The sequence below is a fragment of the Aptenodytes patagonicus genome, chromosome W (assembly GCF_965638725.1).
Source record: "Aptenodytes patagonicus chromosome W, bAptPat1.pri.cur, whole genome shotgun sequence".
NCBI lineage: Eukaryota > Metazoa > Chordata > Aves > Sphenisciformes > Spheniscidae > Aptenodytes > Aptenodytes patagonicus.
Window position 1 is genome coordinate 18,081,546 of NC_134981.1, and position 25,708 is coordinate 18,107,253.

Consider the following 25,708-nt stretch of genomic DNA (forward strand, 5'->3'; position numbering starts at 1 on the left):
TTTGTTCTACTGTTCTGCCCTCCTTATTCTCCAGACTGGGTTATTCTTTAGAGCTAATTACTGTGTCCTTTATCCTCATATGCGATCATATCCTCAGAGTTGAAATTGGGGCATGCAGCAATGACTGCATGCACCCAAATCTATTCCTGCATTGCAATTGGAATGTGGACATGTATTGGGTATGCGTGGAAAGGTTTTGTTACGGGGGGGGGGGGGGGGGGGGGGCTACAGGGGTGGCTTCTGTGCAAAGATGCCAGAAGCTTCCCCCATGTCCGATAGAGCTGCTGGCCAAGGCTGAGCCAATTAGCGATGGTGGTAGTGCCTCTGTGATAACATATTTAAGAAGGGGGAAAAACTGCTGCGCAACAACAGCTGGAAGAGAGGAGTGAGAATATGTGAAACAACTCTGCAGACACCAAGGTCAGTGAAGGAGGGGGAGGAGGTGCTCCAGGTGCCAGAGCAGAGATTCCCCTGCAGACTGTGGAGAAGACCATGGTGAGGAAGGCTGTCCCCCTGCAGCCCCTGGAGATCCATGGTGGAGCAGATATCCACCTGCAGCCCATGGAGGACCCCATGCCGGAGCAAGTGGATGTGCCCAAAGGAGGCTGTGACCCTGTGGGAAGCCTATGCTGGAGCAGGCTTCTGTCAGGACCTGTGCACCCATGGAGAGAGGAGCCCACGCTGGAGGAGGTTTGCTGGCAGGACTTGTGACCCTGTGGGGGATCCATGCTGGAGCAGTCTGTTCCTGAAGGACTGCACCCCGTGGAAAGGACCCATGGAGGAGCAGTTCATGAAGAACGGCAGCCTGTGGGAAAGACCCATGTTGGAGCAGTTTGCAGAGGACTGTCTCCTGTGGGAGGGACCCCACGCTGGAGCAGGGGAAGAGTGTGAGGAATCTTCCCCCTGAGGAGGAAGGAGCAGCAGAGACAACGTGTGATAAACTGACTGCAACCCCCATTCCCATCCCCTCCATGCCGCTCAGGGGGAGGAGGTAGAGAAATTGGGAGTGAAGTTGAGCCCGAGAAGAAGGGAGGGGTGGGGGGAAGGTGTTTTCAGATTTGGTTTTATTTCTCATTACCCTACTCTGATTTGATTGGTAATAAACTTAAATTAATTTTCCCCAAGTCGAGTCTGTTTTGCCCGTGATGGTAATTGCTGAGTGATCTCCCTGTCCTTATCTCGACCCACGAGCCTTCTGTTATATTTTTCTCTCCCCCTGTCCAGTTGAGGATGGGGAGTGATAGAGCAGCTTGGTGGGCACCTGGTGGCCAGCCAAGGTCAACCCACCACAGGCCATTATATGCTCTTGGGGAAAAAAAAGGCCTCTGAGGTGTGCTGTGGAACAGCTCTGGAGCCCTCAGCATAAGAAAGACAGGGACCTGTTGGAGTGGGTCCAGAAGAGGGCCACAAAAATGATCAGGGGGCTGGGACACCTCTCCTATGAAGGAAGGCTGAGAGAGTTGGGGTTGTTCAGCCTAGAGAAGAGAAGGCTTTGGGGAGACCTTATTGCAGCCTATCAGTACTTAAAGGGGGCTTATAAGAAAGATGGCGGCAAACTTTTTAGCAGGGCCTGTTGCGACAGGACAAGGGGGAATGGCTTTAAACTAAAGGGGGGTAGATTTAGACTAGATCTAAGGAAGAAATGTTTTACGCTGAGGGTGGTGAAACACTGGAGCAGGTTGCCCAGAGAGGTGGTGGATGCCCCATCCCTGGAAACATTCAAGGTCAGGTTGGACGGGGCTCTGAGCAACCTGATCCTAGTTGAAGATGTCCCTGCCCACGGCAGGGGGGTTGGACTAGATGACCTTTAAAGGTCCCTTCTAACCCAAACTATTCTATGATTCATTATATGTATTTACTACTTACAATAAGAAATTTATAATAAACTAAATGAACAGTTAAATTAAGTTGAAATATTTAACGTGTTCCATGCTCCTGTTCTACTGTTCACCTCCACCTGAAAAATCAGCATACTGCACAGAAACTCTGCTTTTAAGTAAACCCATTTTATTAGCATAAAGCTTTAAATTCGAACACTTAGGTTTATGCTCAATGAGTACAAATTCTTCCAAGGACCACATCACGCTTTTTTTACCACAATTATTTTTCATATTGTGAGAAAAATGCATAGCAGTAATGCTGAAATCCAAAGTTGTTCATGAGATAGATTATTAAATTGGCCTGGATCAGCTCCATATTTGGGCTCAAATAATCTAAGTTAGTCGAAGTATTTGGGATTTTGCATTTTTAACAGTGGCTATAATCAAAGATGATTATAAACCATAAGGAAAGTTATTATACAACCTATTTCCCCCCACCTTTCAAATTTAAGTGATAATAAAACTAGGCAATTGCATGCATTAACTGGTTATGACAGTATGTCACTTCCTAGCATCAATCTATTTTTATGCCATGTTCTTGGACCACCTAAGGCCACTACTGCTGCTTTAGCATTTCTATTGACAAGTTATGAACTCTAAAAATTGGCTGGCAGTGTAAACAAAACGTGTGATAAGACAGTGAGTAAAAACAGTTCGTTGTTCAGTTTCAGACAAAAGTACATCAGTAGTTGTTTAGGCTCATCATTTATACATCTAAACCTTTCCCCATCATTCCACCCCAGACACAAATGAGAAATCCTAATTTAACATACCATATTATCTTCAACAGTCTTTTTTCCTACTTAAAAAAACCCCAGAATTATAATTCTGATGTAGGAAAAAAAAACATTTCTGAGAAAGCTGCTATTTTATGGAACACAAGTGCATTTTTGAAGCGTCTCCTGTCATCGCACTTACTGTGCTTTGGTTTGCGTCTTGAGCAGTCCTGAGATGAAACTAAAGCAGACAACACGTTCCAGGAGCCCACCTAACCTGCTGCAATTGCTAAAGGGCATTCAGCTCACTGGACTAACTCTAGTCTAGCCCTCAGTAACCACTCCTTACTGTAATACATACAGTGTGGATATTAGCTCCTCAATACAAACTGTTTTCCTCTATATATGTACTCCCATTGCACACACCCTCACTGATGTAGAAAGAAACTTGACCTTATCTTGAAACTCAAACATAGTCATGTAACCTGACGACAGTTAAACTTTCCTCGAGTTATAACCGCTGTGTGGATACAAATTTCTGAATGTGATGATAATTATTAAAGTGTGTGATTGTGTCTGTGCATACATGTGAAACATCTCTCACAGAAAATGAACAGATAAAATTAGCTGAAAAAAGTAAGTACAAGATTAGCTACTTTAGCTATTAGTTTACTCTCATTCCAACAGGCCGCCATTACTTATGTATTGGTTTTCTTTACAATTTACACATGGTAGTGTGCTTACAGGATTTCCAGCTAGAAAAGAATTTAAAAGATGGACGGCAAGATCAGAATTCAAAATGTTTCAGTGATTTGAAAGGAGTGCCCAAACCGGGTAAGAAAATTTAATTAAATAAAGGGAACAGCATATCATAACATTCAGGGTACCACACGCTGAGAGAGACAGAAAAGCTGAAAGGAGTCCAGCAGAGAAGTACAAGATGTCCAGAAAACATTCAGAATGTCACATACAAAACAAATTTCAAAAGTAAAGCAAGATCTGTAAGTTACAGCAATCTATAAACTAAATGAGTTAATGTGATATCGTTTCCAAAAAAGGAAATTTTACCTTTGGAAATACTAATAGGACTGCATTATGTTTGAGATTAAGAGACCTTTTTTCCACTTCGCAGGTTGCTCTCAAAGCTGCACAAAGAACAAAATTTTGGGCACCACATTTTAAGAGCAGACAAACTGGAAAAAGTATAGCAGAAAAATGTACAAGGCAGCTAGAAAATACACCCGTGAAGGCTGAAACATTTGGTTTATTTAGTCTAGGGGAAAAAAAATGGCAAAAGTAAGGTTGGATTGATATATGTTTAAAGAGGGGGGGGAAGTCATGGAAGCTGCTATAAAGAAGATACTGTTCAGCTGGTCTCAATGCTTTGGGTATTAGCTCAGTTATAAATAAATGTCCGGTCTTAAATATATTTAAGGGAAAACTTTGCCACTTTCTTCTCATTTCAACTTCAAACAACATTAAGCAGGTCAATGATTCTGGTCCAAATGCAGTGATGTTTGTAGATGGCTGAATTCCTGACAAAGCCAAGTATAACTGTCATGTTTTTGACTGTAACATTTAACAATTAATATGCATATCATTGTAGTATAAGTTTGAAGGCAAGCAGTACCAGAATACTAAAATCTGCTTTTGGCTACACATTGCTATATTTTACTAAAATGGCAATGGATTATCATATCATGTAAATGCCTGTAATTATGCAAATATATTTTATTTTTTACATATATATTTTATAGAAAGTGTATATATTTTATATATACACAATAAATTTTATATATTTTAATATATGTACACACACACAGAGAATATACTTTGCTTGTTAAAACTGCCTATAATTCAACTCTAAAATTCAAAATTTTTTGATATAATGGTAAATGAATGGGAATAGCACAGAATCTTTGAGTGGATGATTTACTATTAGGACAAAATGATACTTAGGCTAGGCCAGACAGTGACTAAGTTACAGTGAAGGTTTTTTTCATGTTTATTGTCAGCTATGAGTTTTTAATGCTACTTGGATGAGTCACAGCAATGAGTAACATATCAACATGTCTTGGAAACAGTAGCTCAAAACAACAAAACCACAGGAGGTCAACAGCATACACAAGTTGAGTGCACACCGAGACCATCCAAATTTATATTTAACAGAATAGTCACAGCAATTAACAGGTAGAAGTATGATATTCCAAGTGTCCAAAATTTTAATTATTATATTGTAATTTTGGAAATACAGTTTGAACAATCACTGGTAATATTTACAAGGAGACTACTTAGTAGATCCTAGTCTTAAGAGAAGCCCTTACTGAAACTGCGTCCTCTGGATTTAGACCCATTAGCTCTCCATGTTTGTTCCACAGCTGAATGCCCCTAAGCAGATATTCTGTTCCTATCTGCTACATATTTCATCATGAAGTATCAAGTTTTGCCCATAGTGGTGTATAGCTATTTGGATGAATGTTACAGTCAGTCAATACTATATTCAGATTCTAAGATACTTGGGTTTTACAAAGGACAGCCAAGACCCTAAAATGACAACAGAAGCAGAGCAAGAAACAATGCAAAGGACTATGAATCAGACAGAGAGACTGAATCCGTGAGAGCCTCTGTAGCCCCAAAATCAATCCATATCCTAGTGAAATTTAGCAGTATGGTCAAAAGCTAACAGATATATAAAGCAGAGTAGTAGAGCCTCATTAAATAATGACGGAATTAGTTTTGAGCAGATTGAAAATATCATTTTCCATATCACTGATGCTATTCAATTGCTAGGGTTAAGCTAAAATGAATTAAGTTTCATTTTGACCTTAAAGAAGCACCTTTCTTTTTTGAATGAAAAATAAAAATCCCTATAACAATATCTGTGGATTTTTTTTTCCTGTTCATTATTTAAATATGCTTTTAGGTTTAAGAAGGTATGAAGGATCTCTCAGAAGCTAACAGTGGAATAAGCCTTCTATAATAAAGGATTCTAAATGAATACTTCAAATCCAAAAGATATTTTCCACTAAGTAAATGCAACTGTACAGTTCCTTCTGGTTTTCAGTAATTTATCACTTACTACTTCTCATGGGGGTGGGGAAAACCCCAAGGAAATAACCATGATGTTTTAGTATTAATCAGAAGAAGTCAGGAAACTTCAAGGCGCTTGCCTTACGTAGCTAGCCATATAAATGAAAGATGGGTAAACCTAGTCAGCTTACTGGAGCCAAAGGCACATACTGAGCTTGCAAACTGCTGTGACAACTGAAGGTGTCACTGACCATTTACTAGAGGTCAAATCCTCAAACAGTTTTCAGGTCAAAATTCAGGTTAGCTTAAATAGTGATATAGGCAGTTTGAAAGAAACAAGATTATTTCTGTCCAATACAGATTAGGCAGTACTTCACAAGCCTTTTTGCCCACAAAACTGCAGCTTCAGGTATTAGGTGATGAGCAGCAGATGAGGAGAAAAATTTCCGAGTCTGCCACAGCTGCAATTCAGAACAAAACGTAACTTTCCATAGCCTGAATATCATCAGAACTGGGAATGCTAATTTCTTGGAGCGGAAAACTTAAGATGCTACAGCACCTGTTAAGCAAGAATAACCCACGTTCTACAGTCAAAGAGCCAAGAACATGAACATTAAAGTTTTTTACTAATAAGAAGTACTAGCTAAAATTTGATGAATGAAATGCAAGTTCTTGTAAAATATCATGTATACAGCGTACTTTGCACAGTAAGCACGGGTGCTGTGGTGACTTGAACGTCACTAGTTAAAACTCCTCTTGAAGTGAAAGAAGTGAAAATGGAGTTACATCTCTTGGGCATGCAAACATCAAACAAAATATCTGCCTTATGGTATCATTCTTGCAGATAAAGTAACAAATTCTGTCGATTGCTGACCACCATTATTTTAATCAATTTTATATAAAGTTATTTAACTTCTGCATAAAATCTTGGAGTCTAGTTCAGTAATTTTTAAAGGGTGATTGCTTTCCTTCTCCTTAATAAATAGGGGGATACTCCCCCATCCCCTTAAAAATCTAGACCTCTTTCAAGGAAAGAAACCTGAACCTAACATACCTCAGATGTCTTGGAACAAATACAAAACTTAATGTCTACCACAATCTCTGTCAGGAAAATCCATGTTGTTGTGGTTTAACCTCAGTCAGCAACTGAGTACCACACAGCCGCTCGCTCACTCCTCCCCCTCCCCCCTCCCGGTTGGGATGGGGGAGAGAATTGGAAGAGTAGAAGTGAGAAAAACTCATGGGTTGAGATAAAAACAGTTTAATAATTGAAATAAAATAATAAGAGCAATAATAATAATAATACACAAAGCAAGTGATGCACAGTACAATTGCTCACCACCTGCCAACCGATGCCCAGCCAGTCCCCGAGCAGCGGCCCCCCCGGCCAGCTTTCCCCAGTTTATGTACTGAGCATGATGTCACATGGTATGGAATGTCCCTTTGGCCAGTTTGGGTCAGCTGTCCTGGCTGTGCCCCCTCCCAGCTTCTTGTGCACCTGCAGCCTTCTCAGTTGGTAGAGCATGGGAAGCTGAAAAGTCCTTGGCTAGTGTAAGCACTACCTAGCAACAACTAAAACATCAGTGTGTTATCAACATTGTTCTCATCCTAAATCCAAAACACAGCACTGTACCAGCTACTAGGAAGGAAATTAACTCTATCCCTGCCGAAACCAGGACAGGACAGAAGAAGGAGGAAGGGGGGGATGTTTGGAGTGATGGCGTTTTGTCTTCCCAAGTAACCGTTACGCGTGATGGAGCCCTGCTTTCCTGGAGATGGCTGAACACCTGCCTGCCAATGGGAAGGAGTGAAGGAATTCCTTGTTTTGCTTTGCTTGCGTGCGCGGCTTTTGCTTTACCTATTAAACTGCCTTTATCTCAACCCATGAGTTTTCTCACTTTTCCCCTTCAAATTCTCTCCCCCATCCCACTGTGGGGGGAGTGAGTGAGCAGCTGTGTGGTGCTTAGTTGCCGGCTGAGGTTAAACCACGACACTGCCGAAACCAGGACACGTTAACTTACATTACTTGTTTCCACATGAATACAAACATTTTGCTTCCTCTGACCAAAAAAGTAGAACAGTATTTCTTCCAAATGTGAGAGTTGCCCAGTCTTTGAAGGAAAAATTTGGGGCAGTGGGGAACAACTGCTTAGACTGGTGCTGACATTTTCTTTTAAGTATAATAATATTCCTAGAAGGAGAGTTAAGTTTTATAGATTTTTCTGTATTATTTTATCAGAAATATGCTATAAAAAAAAAATTTTCAAAGGTACTTTCCCTGCCCATAGGACAAATATCCTAGATAACTAGTAGCCTTTCAAATGGACCATAAAATGCAAGAATTTACAGACAAATCAAGTTCATCACCATCAATATAATTCCAAGACAGGATACAAACATCCTCAGCTCTTAGCACATCTAACATCACAAAACCTCACCATCTTCCCCACACTCCCATCTCACAAAGGAGGAACTGAGACTATATCAACTCATGGTAGACGACCAGAGTGCAAAAAGGAAATAAAACCATCTCCCCCAAGCTCCAGGCTTTCACTCTTAACCACTGCAATGAAAAAAAAAAAAAAAAAAAAAAAAAACACAGAACTGTTCCAACCACAAAGGAGACAATACAATTTGCAACTTTTATTCTATTTTCATAACTGCATTTACAGTTCAAACAAAAATAGGAAGAGTTTCCAAAACTAAATGTACAAGTTATACATTTATAAAACAGATATTCCAGGGAGAGGAATATAAGAACAAGTGCTAAACATCAAAGAGAGTTGGATGATGCCTTTATACAGGGTCATTCTGATTCAGGATCAAAACCAGGTTATGAACTACAGTCTCTGTCTTCCAAAGTCATATTTAATTTTAGCAAGTTGCTGCTTTTCACAAATTCATAATTTCTTGCCAGTCTTAAGTTCAATTTATGAAAACCTTCCTTGTGTTTTTGTACGTATTTTCCAATTTTAACACTAGGTAAGTATAAGGAACAAATTCTTCAAATATTCAATTATGGAATTATTCAATTTTTCAAAACTAACTTTAAAAAAATTTTTTGTTCATCCTTTTAATTACATTATGCATATTTACTAATTTACCACATTTATAGGTGCTTAACATCTGTAGTAAAACCAACACTGTTTTAAGATCCGTACTTTCAAATATTGACTTTTCACTAGGATCATGCATCTGCAAACCTAATCCAGCTCTTTAATTTTAAGGCAACTAGAGAATTTGGAAACACCTACATTTATAAGTTTACAGGTCAGCACAAAAAGGAAATACAGCTTCAGCCTTTTCTAGCAGAAAAATGGACTTTCTTGAAATACAGTTTAGAATCTCAGTAACAGCAGCATTTTGTCAATAGTGGATGTCTGACAGACTGACAGATGCAATAAGGCAATGACCCAAAGAATTCAGTATAAATAAGTTCAGTTCCTCAGTGAATGCTATATACCTACATGTGCTCTGAACCAACTAAAAAAATGGAGCATTTACAGATTTTTTATTAATGAACTAGAAGATAAATTTATTTGCTATTGTAATTTTGTTCTCAGTACTCACCCTCTTGCTAACTGAATCTCATATACTACCACTGAAGTGTTGTTCAATTTTACAAGGAGTGCTTTCAACAGCCAAGAAGCATGCCTACTTCGAAGGTTATGATGCATGTTTGTCCTTCTCATATCGATTGGTCCCCCAAACCTGCCCTTGAGCATTTATTCTTTCACTTGAGATTGTCTTAAAACTGTCAAGCAGCCTCCTGGTTATCTTACTCAATGATTTGTTATCAGCTCATCTACAACAACAATAATTTAAACCTTACTTTCCCCACAAAATTTTCCACTGCTAATTTGTTTCTTGGCTACTGCTGATTGCAGGATTCATCCTCTGTCACAGAAACTTGGGTTTCATCTTCAGGCACGCCACCCTATCTGTGGCGCTCTATCAGAAAGGTGTACAACTTACCAGCCCCTTCTGTGTTTCAGTCCATCCATTTGGGTAACACACTGAAGCTCTAACGTCTCCTAGCTCACTGACTGCAATGCACTTTTCCCTTGCCTCGACAAATGGAACACTGGTCCAACCACAACCATTCAGTATGCTACAAACACCCCTTTCATAACTACCTGCTTGCATCCCATCAGTCCTCTCTGCTGCTCTCCATGTGTTCCTCCTCTACCAAAAAAATGGTACTTGCTCTCCTGAAAGCCTTTCATGGTCTCTTTCTTCAGACTACCAACTCTCATTCTGCAGTATGTTTTTAATTCTTGCCTCCTGTCAGCTCACAATATCAGCTTCCAATGTATCTGTCATACTTTCAGGCAAGTACCTTTCACATTCCTATGATTTGGAAGCTTATATTTGGAAAAAGCACCTCAAAAATCAGCAATACAGACCATTTCTAGAAATCGCCCCTTTAAATCTTTTTCACTATGAAACCTGCAATGAAAGTTGACAGTTGCTATTCTATTAGTGCCCAAACCACTGCATATCATGCTCATCGATACAGTCCTCTCCCTCACCATACTTTGTCAGTTTACAACCAGAGAGTCTGGCATTTCACATTTTTGATTCAATTCTGTGGAGCAGGAACCAATCTTTAGCTCTATCTGTGCAACTTAACCCATGAATTGAGAGATAATTCAGGCTTCTAAGCACTAAAATACTACAAAAATTCAGCCAGTAGGACATGTAGACAAATTTCAGCATAACCCTGCATTCACATATTTGCTTGTCCTTATTTGCTCCTTTCCTCTCCCACAGTACATCGATTCCAAGTACTGTTCCATGATACTGAACTGTTTCATGAATCTCCCAGCCAACACCTGATAGAGTACATATAAAATATTTTGTCCACATGATCACTTGTTCTGACACCATTTGAGCTCTTACCTTAGTAAAATTATTCAAGTGACCTAGTTTTCTCATATTTGAAACACCTTGTAACTTGGCCACATTTTGGAGAATCTCTCTCATATTATCACAGGGTTCTGCAATAGAAAACAGGTTATTAGCAGATACAGTTTAAAAAAAAGATCAAAAATCTAAACATGCATTCCACATACAGTTTCCTAAATATAACAGGTACTCTCCTGATCTTAATTAAGGATGCAGATCATTTTCCCCTCAAGAAACATCAATTTGATTTATGCCTAGAACCAAAACCAGGCATACCTGAGTTCTCTAGAATAAATGCTAAAGCCTATGGAGGAGAGAGACTCCTATTTTAAAACAGATTTCAATCAATATCTTAGATTTACAGTTGACAAAGAAATACATTTAGTGTCTGAAACTCCAATCCTAGCATCTCATAAGTGAACAGCTTTATCCTTAATCCCCTTGTAAATTAAAGACAAGAAATAAAGACAGAAGTAAAAAGATAGCATGTTACTGCCACACCACATGATTTCTTTTTTCCCTTCAAAGGGTCAGTGAGATTTTGGGAAGACAGGAGACTCTTCTGCTCTCCATATTAATCTGTCCACAATCACCCTAAACTTACTAGAGGGCTGGGACTTTCCAGTGACATGGGAAGTGAACTACAAGATAAACAGGGACATTAACGCACTATTCTCCATTTCCACCGAAATAGTCATGAGTTATCAGTTATTAAAAAGCAATGAAACATTAGGAATCAGTTACTTAAAGGTGTCTATGGAAGCCTAGAAGACAGATAATCAGTCTGCTAAAACACTTTTTATCAACACCTTAAATAATGAAATGAAACACCAATGAGAAGGCATATCCTGCCATTATCAACTTGCTGGGGGGGGAGGGAATCAGGACAATTATGTAATCTCTCATAACATGAAGTATTCTTAATTTATATCTAATTCAAAATGTGGAAACTGCACAGAAGAAAAACAACCAGGTTCTTAGAACAATGGAAGAAAGCCACATAAAAAAGCAAACTGCATGACACAGATCACTCCTGAATTGTTTATACTGACACATCAACTCCACTTTGCCAGATTCAAAAAAATTAGCGCATGAACAGTTTACATTTAGCCTATGATTTTCAAAAACACAGTAATATACGTTTAGACTGAAGGTATGTCTCAATTTATAAGGTAAAAACATAGAAATAATTGTTTCTTTGTAATATCAAATTTATGCAGTTACTATTATGTTGAAAAACGTACTGAATACTAAGCCAAATAGAATTTTACCAGCGGTCATAGAGGATGTCTATTATCACACTTGAATCAGTAAGGTGCAAAATACTTTGCGCTGGTATAGCGTGACATATAAGTTTTGCCAAATAATTCTCATAAATTTTAGATTAAAAAACCACAACGTATTACAAAACTTAAGCACCCCCTTGAAAAGTACAGGTTACCAAAACCAGTGATTTCTGCAGAACGTACCTAGAGATTTATCTAGTTTGATTTCTATAGCTTCCATAGGTGAACCATACATAAAGCACTATTTTGAATTCAACAGAGAAGCTCCAATAACCCATGTTCATGAAAACAGAAAAAAATAAAGGCTAAGAACTCAGATTATTTTCACTCTTGCTGCTTAAGAAAGCAATGAATAGATGAAAGTGGCTCAGTAATATGGAAAAAAGCACACCTCTTTCATGGCACTCAGCAAAGAAAGTAAAAGAACTGTTCTTTCTACATCAGTCAGGTAGAAATTAACCTTCACATTTACAAAAATGTCTATTAACCAGAAAGCAGTACAAAAGACAGCACATCCAAGGTACGATCCAGGAATCACTAAAACCTCAGATAAGAAGAAAGTCTTGTATCAGGATCACACATAGGATTCTAATCCTTCATATTTAGCTCTGTACATCTAGACTTGCACATACATCATTCTGTAAGTAAACAAGAAAGTAAAGTTTAAATGCCTGTTGTGACTGTATAGATTTCTCTTTTGCAGATGTGCATAAAATATTGTAAATTAAATTATAATTTTTTTTTACAGATTTCCAAGTATGGATAAAGGTCGTATGAAATATACGTTCTGGTGTTGCAGTCAGCTTGAAGTGGTGACAGCAGTTCAAAAGTGGACCACTTTCCAAATTACTTTCTTATAATATTATTTCTAACCAAGATACTGAGATTATATGTGTAGAAAAGCCATCCTTACATTCTCACCCTTGGAATCATGTTAATTATTCCTAGTGTGTGAGACAATGTTGCTTTACTGCTAAAACTTCTGAAAAGCAGGCTTTATAGTTGAAATGCAGCACTAACTGCAGCAGGAAACCTTTAAACCGTGGCGAATGTATGATATGACTACCCCCCCCGCCCCAATGTTATAACCAGAAGATTTCAAAATAGTGCACAGACTGATGATGCTTGGAAACTCCAGTCCCTTGCACTAGGGACAGGACAAGTCTTGTCTGCCCACAGCTGTGACTGTTCAAGCCTTTTACTCCTTCTCTTGAAAAGGTAATTTTCAGAGAAGGGACAGGAAGTGTCATAATTATATTTATAAATTTCACAACAGGATCTAAGTACAACTTTTTAAACACAGAAGACACCTAATTCATTGGAAAATTTCAACTTAGAAAAACCTATCCCACTGAAGTAACAGGCTAACCTAAAAAACTGAGGTGGAAACACCACATTTATAGAAACAGCAACATTTTTTCCATTTCTTTTTTTGAATTTCATGAAAAAAAAAATCCAGTAAGTCTACCCATGAGAATCACATATGGTTTGCATAAAGAAGATGAACACATTTTAAATTCTCTAGATATGAGGTTGCTAAAGCTGAATTCTGACATCACTGATGCTCAAAAGGTAACAAAGGAAAAAGATGACTTAAAGATTTAATCAGTTTTTTTAAAACAGTAATTTTCAGGCAACAGCTGTTCTTGATGGTCCTCTATTTTTATGAAGTAATTATATTTTTTAAATATATATTTTTATTTCTAGTCTGTGTACACTTCAAGGAAGCCAATCTTTTGTGCAGCTGAAAAAAAATAAACAAAATCCCTGTACTGTTCACCATAAATCTTTACATGAAGAGATTAATGAAATTATTCTTTGTTACTCTTTTATAGTAATTATATATTTTTTCCATAAAGGCCATATTGTTTTGTTTTAAATACCATACATCTACACACATTTATCTCCTACTAATCATTCTGTATTCTTAAATCAACAGCTGTAGTTCATTTTACAACAAATAAAATCTATATACATTGGGTACAGAGATGTACCTCTTTCATATTAACCAAACAAGTGCTAACTGTCAGTAGCCATTTCTAGTATGGGTGGGTAACTGTCCTATCTCATCTTTACCATTTTGCTATCCTTTTGGTCTTAGACTCACAAGGTTACTCAAAGTATCACTGATAAACAGCATGAAATTTTGTTAATTACCCATTTCTCCAACTGAAAGGGAATTCAAAATCTTTGTGCTTTTCATTTTACACCTCAGTCAATTAAGTGTCTTTAATTTCTACAAAATAAAAATAAAATAATTTAAAAAAAAAAAAAAGTAGCTTCCTGAAATGTTCCAGGAGCAGCTACCTGAATAAACGGTCAGATGTGGCCAAAACAGTAACAGTAACTAGCACTCGGACAAAACTGAGGAGCTTAGAGAAGTCTGGATAGCGAAGAACAGAACCAGTAAATTTAGAATTTTTTGCGCTCTACAGCTTCCTGAAGAGGGGAAGCGGAGAGGGAGGTGCTGAGCTCTTCTCCCTAGCATCCAGTGACAGGACACGCGGGAATGGTTCAAAGCTGCATCAGGGGAGGTTCAGACTAGACATTAGGAAACATTTCTTTACCGAGAGGGTGGTCAAACACTGGAACAGGCTTCCTAGAGAGGTGGTCGATGCCCCGTGCCTGTCCGTGTTTAAGAGGCATTTGGACAACACCCTTAATAACATGCTTTAACTTTTAGTCAGCCCTGAAGTGGTCAGGCAGTTGGACTAGATGATCATTGTAGGTCCCTTCCAACTGAACTATTCTATTCTAGAAACAAAATCTCCCCTTTTAGGAAAACTTTCATAAAGGCTCCATCACTCAGACTAATTTATTAATGAACAATGTTGATTCCAAGGATATTGCTATTCAGGTAGAAATTGGGTGAAGTGACTTCCTCATAAATATTTAGTTACCCAAACTTATTCAAGCCACTGTTGAGATGCAGCTTGCTACACTGATGAATATAACAAAACCATAAGAACATGAGTCCTATAGAGCTCTTAGGTATGTGCTAAGAGTAAAATTCAGTCACATAACTAAGAAGATAAAATTGTAAGTAGGGTTTTTTGTTCTTTGGGACTGGGGTTTTTTTGGTTGGGTTTTGCATTGGTTTTTTTACTCCATTTTCTCACTTATACATCTTTATCAGCATTCCTCCTCTTCACCAGCTGCAAGGATTTAGTGAATACACTCTTTACTAATCATGCTCTGAAGTTTTGCTAACTCCTACTTTTTTTTCTGATCCATTCTACCCAAATTTTCCATCACCACAACAGATGATTGGCAAATGAAAAAAAATAGTTTCTGCAGTATACGTGAATATACTGATACTACAGATTTTTAAACTAGAATAAAGCAAAATACATTTTATTGTGAGAGTGAAAGTTAAAAGTGCTCCAGTTAAAACAATTTGTCAAATATCAGCCAGCACTTGTGTAGCAGTGTTACAGCACCTTCCCTTCTGTATCAGAAATCATCACAGGAGCACTGCTCAGTATGCAAAGTCACCTGCACTATGGTATAAGCATCTGCCTACCTGCATGCTGTAAAAACCACTTCTAATGAAAAGCAAACCTCTTACTTTATGTAATCTACTATGTAGTTATCAAAGCCTCAAGTCACATGCTTATGTCTTAGTTGTAAGAAGCTAGTTGGTTTTAAGGTAGATGATTCATGTCATTTGTTATTTTTAAAAAGTCTCAGGCAGGAGTCTCAATCAGTATGAAAGATAAAAAGCACATCTGATTTTTCAGCATATTCCCCAAAACTAGTCAGCCATCATTTCAACATAAATTCTCAAGCCATCCTGTAACCCTCTTGAACATCCTTCTTTTCTGCAGTGTTTGGATTTGTATGGATATAACCAGTTTGTAAACAGCCATATTTCATTATAACTGACTATAGGCTTGCCAATGTGACACCCATCTACAAGAAGGGCCGGAAGGAGGATCCGGGGAACTACAGGCCTGTCAGCCTGACCTCGGTGCCAGGGAAGATTATGGAGCAGTTCATCTTGAGGGCGCTCACAAGGCATGAGCGGGACAACCAGGGGATCAGGCCCAGCCAGCATGGGTTCATGAGAGGCACGTCCTGCTTGACCAACCTGATCTCCTTCTATGACCAGGTGACCCGCCTAGTGGATGAGGGAAAGGCTGTGGATGTGGTCTTCCTGGACTTCAGTAAGGCCTTTGACACCGTCTCCCACAGCATTCTCCTAGAGAAGCTGGCGGCTCATGGCTTAGACAGGTGTACTCTGCGCTGGGTCAAAAACTGGCTGGACGGCCGGGCCCAGAGAGTTGTGGCGAATGGAGTTAAATCCAGTTGGCGGCCGGTCACGAGCGGTGGTCCCCAGGGCTCAGTACTGGGGCCGGTCTTGTTTAATATCTTTATCGATGATCTGGACGAGGGGATCGAGTGCACCCTCAGGAAGTTTGCAGATGACACCAAGTTGGGCGGGAGTGTTGATCTGCTCGAGAGTAGGAAGGCTCTGCAGAGGGACCTGGACAGGCTGGATCGATGGGCCCAGACCAATTGTATGAGGTTCAACAAGGCCAAGTGCCGGGTCCTGCACTTGGGCCACAACAACCCCATGCAGCGCTACAGGCTTGGGGAAGAGTGGCTGGAATGCTGCCTGTCAGAAAAGGACCTGGGGGTATTGGTCGACAGCCGGCTGAACATGAGCCGGCAGTGTGCCCAGGCGGCCAAGAAGGCCAATAGCATCCTGGCCTGTATCAGAAATAGTGTGGCCAGCAGGAGTAGGGAAGTGATCATGCCCCTGTACTCTGCCCTGGTGAGGCCGCACCTCGAATACTGTGTTCAGTTTTGGGCCCCTCACTACAAGAAGGACGTTGAGGTGCTGGAGCGTGTCCAGAGAAGGGCAACGAAGCTGGTGAAGGGTCTGGAGAACAAGTCTTATGAGGAGCGGCTGAGGGAACTGGGGTTGTTTAGCCTGGAGAAAAGGAGGCTGAGGGGAGACCTCATCGCTCTCTACAACTACCTGCAAGGAGGTTGTAGCGAGGTGGGTGTCGATCTCTTCTCCCAAGTAACTAGCGATAGGACGAGAGGAAATGGCCTCAAGTTGCGCCAGGGGAGGTTTAGATTGGACGTGAGGAAAAATTTCTTTACTGAAAGAGTGGTTAAACATTGGAACAGGCTGCCCAGGGAAGTGGTTGAGTCCCCATCCCTGGAAGTATTTAAAAGACGTGTAGATGCGGCGCTTAGGGACATGGTTTAGTGGGCATGGTGGTGTTGGGTCGACGATTGGACTCGATGATCTTAGAGGTCTTTTCCAACCTTAATGATTCTATGATTTCACTTCTTCCCACTTTTAAGAAAAAAAAAAAAAAAAACAACAACAAACCTCTACCTGATATTGAGCATCTCTTCTACGTTATTGGGGAAAAAATTCCGAGATTACCAGGTAATCGGTAAAGTATGCATGAAGATCATGAGATTGGGCAAATATCTGATGTATTTATTTCTGGGAAGGCTATCACTGACAGCTTCCTTATTTACTGTAATTATGATGAGAGGTGTGTTTCTTTACACATCATCTACACTGGATAGGCTCCCACACAACAGAAAAAAAAAAATCCTGAAACTAAACGTTGCATTAATCTCAAAGGGGGTGGGGGTAGAAGGGAAGAAAAAACACCACAAACCTGAAGAACATTTATGGCAAAGACTAAAACATTCATATCAAGAAGGCAACAGAAATTAGAGATTGACCAATCTGAACCACAGCAGGAAAAACATAAAGAACCCAACCATAAAAACTTTAAAGACAGACATGAATGCAGACCTTGAAAGACACGGTAGTGCCCAGCTCCTACAGATACCTTAACGCTAGGTAAGCAGGTGATAATGTTTTAAAGTTGCCTTTTGTTATGATCTTTCCTTCATTAAAGATGCTGTTCCTGTTTTCAAGAAATGAAAGTGAAAATATTGTAAGCACAGATCATTTTATTAGTTCTGAAAAGTCTTAAGATTGTAAAAGCAGTAATACCTTAGGAAGCAAAGCCAAAGGTATGCAAGTGTTATTAATCTAACCAGGCCAGAGTGCTATACAATTCCAAAACAACAGTCAACTGAAGCACAAGTGCAGACAGGAAAGCTAAGTGTATGCCTTAATTTTGGAGTGCATATACTGAGCACTTCTAACTCCCTTACTTTTAAAACCTATCAAAAGGTTACATGTTGCTGAAAAAGTTAGCAGGCCACCACCATCAATCACTTCCCCTTTGGTCTCCAACTATATAAAAAAAAACCCCAAAACAATATTCAAGAATAATGCAGTAGAGAATTTCTCAGACAGCAAGGCAAGTAAGATCTCCCTCCAGCTGTTTTTCAAGTTGCCCCTCTATATCTCAGAAGAACTGAAAAAAATTTTGCTAAATACTGCCTTGCTCCTATTACGGCTTCTGTTACAGATTCACAAACAAGGAAGCAAAAAAAGAGCTATTGCTCTATGTGATTTGCTCTAACGCAAGCACCCTGTTATAGTTACCCATCACAATGATGGCATACCGCAAAGCGAGGGTTAAAGGTGCCCACATATTTTGTTTATTTGGGTATTTTTAAAATAGTGTTTCTAAGGTGCAGTGGAGCTCCACTTCTCCATATTTTCAAGCCGGACCATGTATTGCAAGAGTACGCAAAGAACTTAAAGGCTTTCGATAACAGTCCTGCCATTAGTGTGGAAGAACTGCCTTTGAGCCACCAAGAAAGTATACACCAGCTACCACCTCTGCACCAGTTCCTTACTGCCTTGCTGCAAGCACTCCAAAAGGGTCTTTTTCCTCCCCCACTACTTGAGCTCTCAGTATCAGACAGGTGTGCAGCATCCCTCCCTGCTTCTTCCATACTGATGGAGGAAGCTAGAAATGGTGAGGTCACCAAATCTCAAGGTGAATTTGGAAACAAAATTCATCCAGCCTTCTTTAACTATCCCACAAATAACCCTTAAAAACGCATGACATTTTTGCGGGCTGTACACTGCAAATAGCATCCCAAGACATTTGCCCTGCATGCAATGCATTACGATTTGCCATGTGGGCACATGGAATCAAATACAACATGGTTTAAAGTGATATAAGCACAGTAAGAAAAGCAATACAGTTCAGATCTTGTGAAGTTAAATGGAACTTTTGTATTTATTTTTACCTACATGATAGAAGGAAATGATGGAGAAGGGAGGAAAAAAAGGAAAAGGGTATTTTTTCAGATAACACTAAGCCAATTTTGTGAAACTCACTCTTGGGGAGAAAAAAGCCAGTTTTCTCAGCTACTTTATTCATATTTGTCTCATGTTATAGCTAGAAGACTCAACACTACAAAATATAGGAATCAGCCATACAAGAAAAGCTGCTAAATCAAAGTAGTATCTCGTAATGCACATTTATTAATAATAAATGGAAGTAACAACGTTGGAGATAATTAAAAAGTACAATATTCAAAAGTGAGAACTAACTGAAATGTACCCGTTACCCTCAAAAAGGAGGAAATGAAGACATACAGACATGAACAGCACTCAACCATCAGCAGTTGGCACCCTTGTATCTCTCCAAAGCTTCAGTAAATAAACAAGCTCTGAAAAGTTCCTAATAGCCATTGCAGACTCAGAGCTACAGGAATCCAAGAAAATGGGGATCCCTTGAAGGAAGGACATTTAAAAAGGAGCCTGATTACAGATAAGGCACTGTAAGACACTGCTCTCAACTAGGCAAGTTCCAAACTATTTAGGCCTTCACAGCCCAAAGGCAACAACTGAAACTCCAACAAAGGAAGGGGTGTTGGTCACCCAACAGGATAAGGCAATACTGAAACAGTAACAAATTTTCAAAATCAGTTTGTGAGTAGATTCAGTTACAGAGATGAGCAAAGAACTTAGCAGCAAACGAAGTGTGGATTACACAAGCCTTTTACAGTGCCCAGAGCCTTGGGAGGTATATAAGCTTCTGTAATTCAGCTTGGAATCCCTGTAAAACAATCAGGGATGAAGATGAATTATGCTAAAAGCGTATAATACTTGTAGCATGGTTACATACACAACCACGACCAGACTCAATGCAAGAATTCCTACTGAATGCAATAACCTGGTCGATAATGCCAATTGTCCTTTATGGTCTTAAGAAGTTACGAGCTTGATTTCAGTAGTCTAATTAAACCAGTCTGCCTCATCTCATTGCCAGTTCCTTCCAGATGACTGCAATGGGAGTTGTGCTGGTGGTGAGTCTGTCCTCCTTTCCTTTTTCTGTTCTATTCTGAGCAGGTAATAACGCAAGGCCAAAACCCAAGTACTCTGAATCCCAATTATTAATTGCAATTTTGTAATCAACAGAAGACACGATATATGACCTTAAGTAGACAAAAGCAACCAGTCTAACCTGTATCTGCACAGTTTTTTTCTTGCTATACCAACATTATGCCCAACCATATTTGTGCTAGGGACAATTTTTCCAGAGTTGATCATCCTTTCAGCAAACTGATTTTCTAGGAAAAAGTTAAGAAAATCATTGTCCCAAAAGAAGATTTATCAGAATAAGAGATGGGGTACATCCAGGGATGAGTGGCCCAGAAGTTTAAAAAACAAACAAACAAAGAACAGAAACAGCAAACCACAGACTTCACATTATCATCTTTTACCAGGCTAATCTTGTACATACATAGAGTGTTCACACACACACACAATGCACCATCATATAAAATGCCTTTTATAAACATTATTATATATCATTTTTAAAAATGCAGAGCACCAAAAAGCTCCAAAGAGTAAAACCTACTATACCAGCCACGGTAAAAAATACATAAGAGAACAACATGGTGTGTTCTGGGAAGATGTGGGCACCCCTCAAACTACAGCAGCAGAGAAAAGAGCAAACAAAAAGCACACAGAGAAAGTTAGATCAGCTCTACATGCAGCAAAGCATTCCCTGAGTCTTATTGCACAAAAAGCCAAGAATAAGTAGGACCCAAAGCAGCACAAACAAGGCTAGCACCCTCCCCGCATCTATTATTAGTTCTGAAATACTTAACAGCACTGGCTTCTTGCATGGAAAGAACAGAGTTAGTATATAGTCCACAGCTATGGACTAGCAAAGGTCTGACTTGTATACTAACTCATTGTTTGACAAGCCATCACTAAATAGGAACCACTCCAGCATTTAAATTTTGTGTATTGTTCTTTCACATCAAAACAATTCAGTATGCTACACAACATAAAAAAGTTACTAAACCCATTCATTAAAATCCTGATTCTGTAAATTTCATAAACAGATAACACTACTTACAGTAATAATTGTGTCATGTTTGAACTGTTAAGGCCTTTGTCCCATATTTTGTTGACAAAAGTTCCACTTGTTTTAATTCTAAAGACAGTGTCTCACTAAAGCAATCACGTCCATTTGGAAATAGGGTGGGAGGAGACATAAGAGCCTGTTGCTTTAAATTAAAAAAAAAAAAAAAAAACCCTCACAGCTTTGCCTAAGAACTAAAATACATTTGTAAATATATGTATACGGAGAGATAACTTTCAGCCCATGGTAAAACTGCTTAATAAAAAAAAAAAAATCTAAAACCAGATCATACTGGGGAAAAAAAGAATTAGAGGTGGAATTGTGATACAGTCCTATACTAAGCTGAAAACTTTATTGACGCTGCTAATATCTGTACTTCCTTTACATTTCACGGTCCACTTTTATCTCATTGATTCTGTCATTTCCCTGCCTACTTCCTCATAAAATGAATCTATTCAGGATAGCAGCAGTCCCGGATCTTCTGAAGCAGAAGAGTTATTCCCTCCCCCAGATCAAGATGATCTGCCCCAGGGAAGATCATCACTGCTAGTGGGCCAGTTTGTTTTCTGCATTTTATTCAGCTCTTGGGGAGAGTCTAACCCTTACCTTAGCCCTCAGCAAGACGAGCTATAGATTTAGGTAGGGAAGGAGTTGCTATTTGTCTGAGAGACAACTAGTTAGTGTGTAGCAAATGTTATTGTTGCTTCTTTCCTCTTATCCCCCCCATACATCCGAGAGCAGTGGAGGGCATTCTGGAGCAACTTAACAAGTAAACGGGAGATGAGTGCCTTCTAGTCTCACGGCAAGCACCACGGCCAGCCTGCCTAGTACAGGTACAGATATACGACAAGGGATTGAGGCAGGACCAGCCGTCACTGCCGAGGTGCTCCCCAGAAGCGCACGGTCCCGACCCGCCGAGTGGAGCCCCGGCCAGAGGGAGCCCCAGCGGCGAGGCCGACAGGCACGGCGCGGGCAGCCCCACCGCGGGCCGGACACTGTAAACAGCCCCGTCTACAAGCAACAGCCCCCTTCCAAAACAATCCCAGAAGCGGCCGAGGAGCCTCTGCCCACACGCAGGGGCTCCCCGCGGCCGGGGGAGGCCAGCCCTGTGGCCCCGGCACGGCCCCACGGTGCCCGAGGGACGCCCATGCTGCCCCGCAGGCGGGGGGGGGGAGGGCTAGGGAGAGGCTTCCACCTACGGGCAGGTCCGCCCACTACAGGACGCCGGGCCGGGCACCAGCACCCGGCGACTCCCGTTCCGTCTTTCCATCCCACCCCCCCACCCCCCCCCGCGCGCCGCCGCGCCGGCCCGAGGCACCAGGCTACTCGCCACCGGCGGCCCCCCCTCTCGGCGGGCGCGCAGCAAGGGGCAGGCGGCGACCCCCGCCCCACCAGCCCGTACCTCGGCTGAGATCGAGGGGGACGTTCTCCTCGCCGCTATCGTTCCGACCTGCGGGGATGGGGGAGAGAAGGGCGTTAGGCTAGCGGGGAGGAAGGAGCCGGAGAAGGAGGAGGGAGGGGAAGAGGAGGGAGCAGAGGGGACGGATGGGTACCGGCGTAGGGCGAGAGCCGCCGGGGGAGGGCGGAGGAGGCAGCCTACTACAGCGGCCTGCCCGGACCCCTTACCTCGGATGCGGAGATGCCTCAACGAGCGGGCGCGGAGACTCACCGCCATGTTTACGGACCTACAGTCACAACACCGGAAACCTCGCCCACTCTCGCGAGGAGAAGCCCGCGAAGCCGCCGCCGCGGCCGGCACCCCCTCCCCCGCCCTGTAGCCGTGCCGCCGGCGGGAGAAGCGCGGGGGCGGCCGAGGCGAGGCTGAGCGGCCGTTGCCGCCCCCGAGAGGCCCTGCTTGGCCGCGGCCCCTCTCCCGTGTCGAAGCAGTGCCCTATGGCCCCGGGGCCACTCGGCACGGGGGGGCAGGGGCGGGCGGCGGCCTCAAGTACTAGAGGGCGGGTGAGAGCTGCTGCTTTTCGGGTTCCCTGGAGCGGCAGTGCAGGGCTCTGCCTACCCGGGCACAACGCCTGGGTCACGCTTCCAGCGCCTCTGGGTGGTGGGGTAGGTACCTGGGTGTCGGGAGACACCCAAGCGCCCACCCCGCCACCCAGAGGCGCTGGAAGCGTGACGCAGAGAGAAGCACCAGTGTCCTCAGAGCCCTGTGGCCCCAAGGGCTACGTCCGCCGCCGGGGTTCGCTTGCGGTAGTACTTCTCCGCAGGCGCCTCCAGTAGCTCTGCCCTACGCTCCGCCAGAAAACGTGGCAAAATGCCTTCTTTTCCTGAAGAGCTTGCGCTGCTGGGAACTGACTTCCTATATAACTGACTTCCTATATAACTCTATCACCGCATCTAAGGATTTTGGTCTGTCAAGTGAAGTTACTTTTTGTTTTGTTTTTATGACGTTTTCCCGCTTACTTTTCCTTTTTTAAGCTGCATTTGCCTTGTGATGATATGGTAATTCAAGTGGATACAGCATGACCATTGGCATTATACACCGGATGTTTTCAGCGCTCCACTTTTTAATATGTGAAGTAATTAAAAACAGAAGAAGGAAAAAAAATATCTTTTCATTGCTTTCTTGATTTAGTCAGTGGGTCTCTCTGCAGGCTCAAGCGTTGATCTGTTTCTTACCTTGACGTTTGTTAAATTTACCTAATAAAATCAGTGTACGTATAAAAAAATTAATTCATAAAGGAAAAGAAGTTCCACTACAAGAAACAGTATACTTGCATATGCTTGCTCTTGTCCTTTTTAGGCAAAAGTTTAAGTAAGCAGATACACCTTACATTGTGTTCTGAAGCTTCGGACAGCCGTAGCCAAGACAAGTTCTGTCACCCAGACTTCCAAATTCTCAGGAACAAAACCAGCAAATAATAATCAAATTGAAGTGTAGAAGTAGCCAGCCATATAAAAATAGCTTCACAAGGTCAGGTAATTGTTTTCCTGTTTTGTAGTCCATCATTTTCCACTTAGTTTTCCCTCCTCTCTAAGGGTAGTCTTTCAATTCAGATCCTGCATTACTCATAAAAATCTGGTTTTATTAAGTATTCATGAATATTAAGTTTCATCTGAAAAAATGTAAATTAGTTTTTACACTGATTGGTTGCACTTCTAAAATGTTAATACTGATTTAGGAGATTAAAAATAATTATTTATAAAGCCAGAGTACTAAAACAGTGGTAGTATCACTTTTAACTTTCTGGCATATCAGTTTATGACACACATATGACTCTTGTTGTAATAGGATTATGTCAAGTATATTTAGATTAAAATACCATTTTCAACAACTTTCCTATTTCAATTTTTGCTTATTAAATAAGAAACTAATGTTCTTGAAGAACCTCATGTTCTCAAAATGAAAAGGTCTAAATAATAATATCTCATCCATCCATAACACAGGACCAAAGCAAATCAAACTTCCTTAAATGATTTCATCAATATGCCTCAGGGCTGCCCTTTAAAATTTTATGTCCAGGGAATCCTTGACTTCCTGAAAATGCCAAATTAAGCACTGCTTCTGGTAGTAATGTTGTATCCTGTTTAATACAAATTCTATTGGGACTAATTAATTTCACATAAGCTTTGAAGCACCACTAAGCGTTGGCCCACTATTAAACTTCTGGATTGGATTTGAACCTGTAATCTGCATGTAAAATGCTTTGGACCTCATACTAAATGCTAGTGGCATACAGCACTTATTTCTTCCCTTATAGATACAAAGTCAGACAGACAATGTATTTTAAAAGAACCAGAACATCTTCTTCCAACAAGGGAGAGTAAGAAAGGAGTAATGTTTAAACTCTAGGGTACTCTTTTGCCACTTTGTTCCTGCAGATACCCTTTAATAATCAAAATATTTCACTTAACTCATTGGGCTCCAGTTTTCTCTTTCTTTTTTTTGTTTTTTTTTCCCCTAGTTATATTTGAATTATGCAGACAAAATAATGCAATAATGTCAGTTATAAGTGGTAACCCACAAGGCTGCATTGAAGATACTCTGGGGTGTAATTAATATTTGCCACAACTGGAAAAAAAAAAAGAACATTAGATTTTTAAGCTTTTTGTTATGGTGAAATTGAAAGTAGCAAGTAGTTAGCCTTAACTACCACTTCGATATGTGGGAGCTTCCCACAAAAAAAAAAAAAAAAAAAAGCAAGCATGCCACAAAGTGATGGCCCTTAAAATGTCATGGCCATAATTGGTATGAGTCCTCCTCACCCTGTGAGAGTAAAGGACATGTGGGGATCTATTTTTGGAGCTTTTCACCTGTTCTGTTCTCTCATTAAATATGGGGAAAGAATCACAAAAGTTTAATTAAAAAATGATGAAAGTTCCTTACCTATCAAATTTTCTACACATTTTCATCAGCCACTGTTGCTCTTGAGTACACAGGAGGGGAGAAATGTGTGTGTGTGGGAAGCTATTTTGTCCATTTGGAGGGGGGCAATTAATACCAAAGAGAAAATTAACTTCTTCACTGGTCTGATGTCATGTGTCATGTCACAAATTACAGTTTATCCAGCATAAGGCAGCCTCTCTGATTTATTTTGTCTTTCAGTGTCTAAATCACTATAAATCAAAACACAATAAATCAAATCAAAGAAAAA

At 40.7% G+C, this 25,708-nt stretch overlaps 1 protein-coding gene across 1 annotated transcript in view; it reads right to left on the reverse strand.

The window, feature by feature from the left end:
* LOC143171932 (rapamycin-insensitive companion of mTOR) overlaps positions 1-22,553 on the reverse strand; it is a 91,978-nt gene extending 69,425 nt beyond the window's left edge. The window contains exons 1-2 of the mRNA XM_076361114.1: positions 22,504-22,553; positions 10,529-10,626 (exon numbers count right to left, since the gene is read on the reverse strand). Coding sequence (XP_076217229.1) covers positions 10,529-10,612 — 84 coding nt within the window. The 5' untranslated portion in view covers positions 10,613-10,626; positions 22,504-22,553. The remainder of the gene's footprint in view (positions 1-10,528; positions 10,627-22,503) is intronic.
* Positions 22,554-25,708: the final 3,155 nt, after the last annotated feature.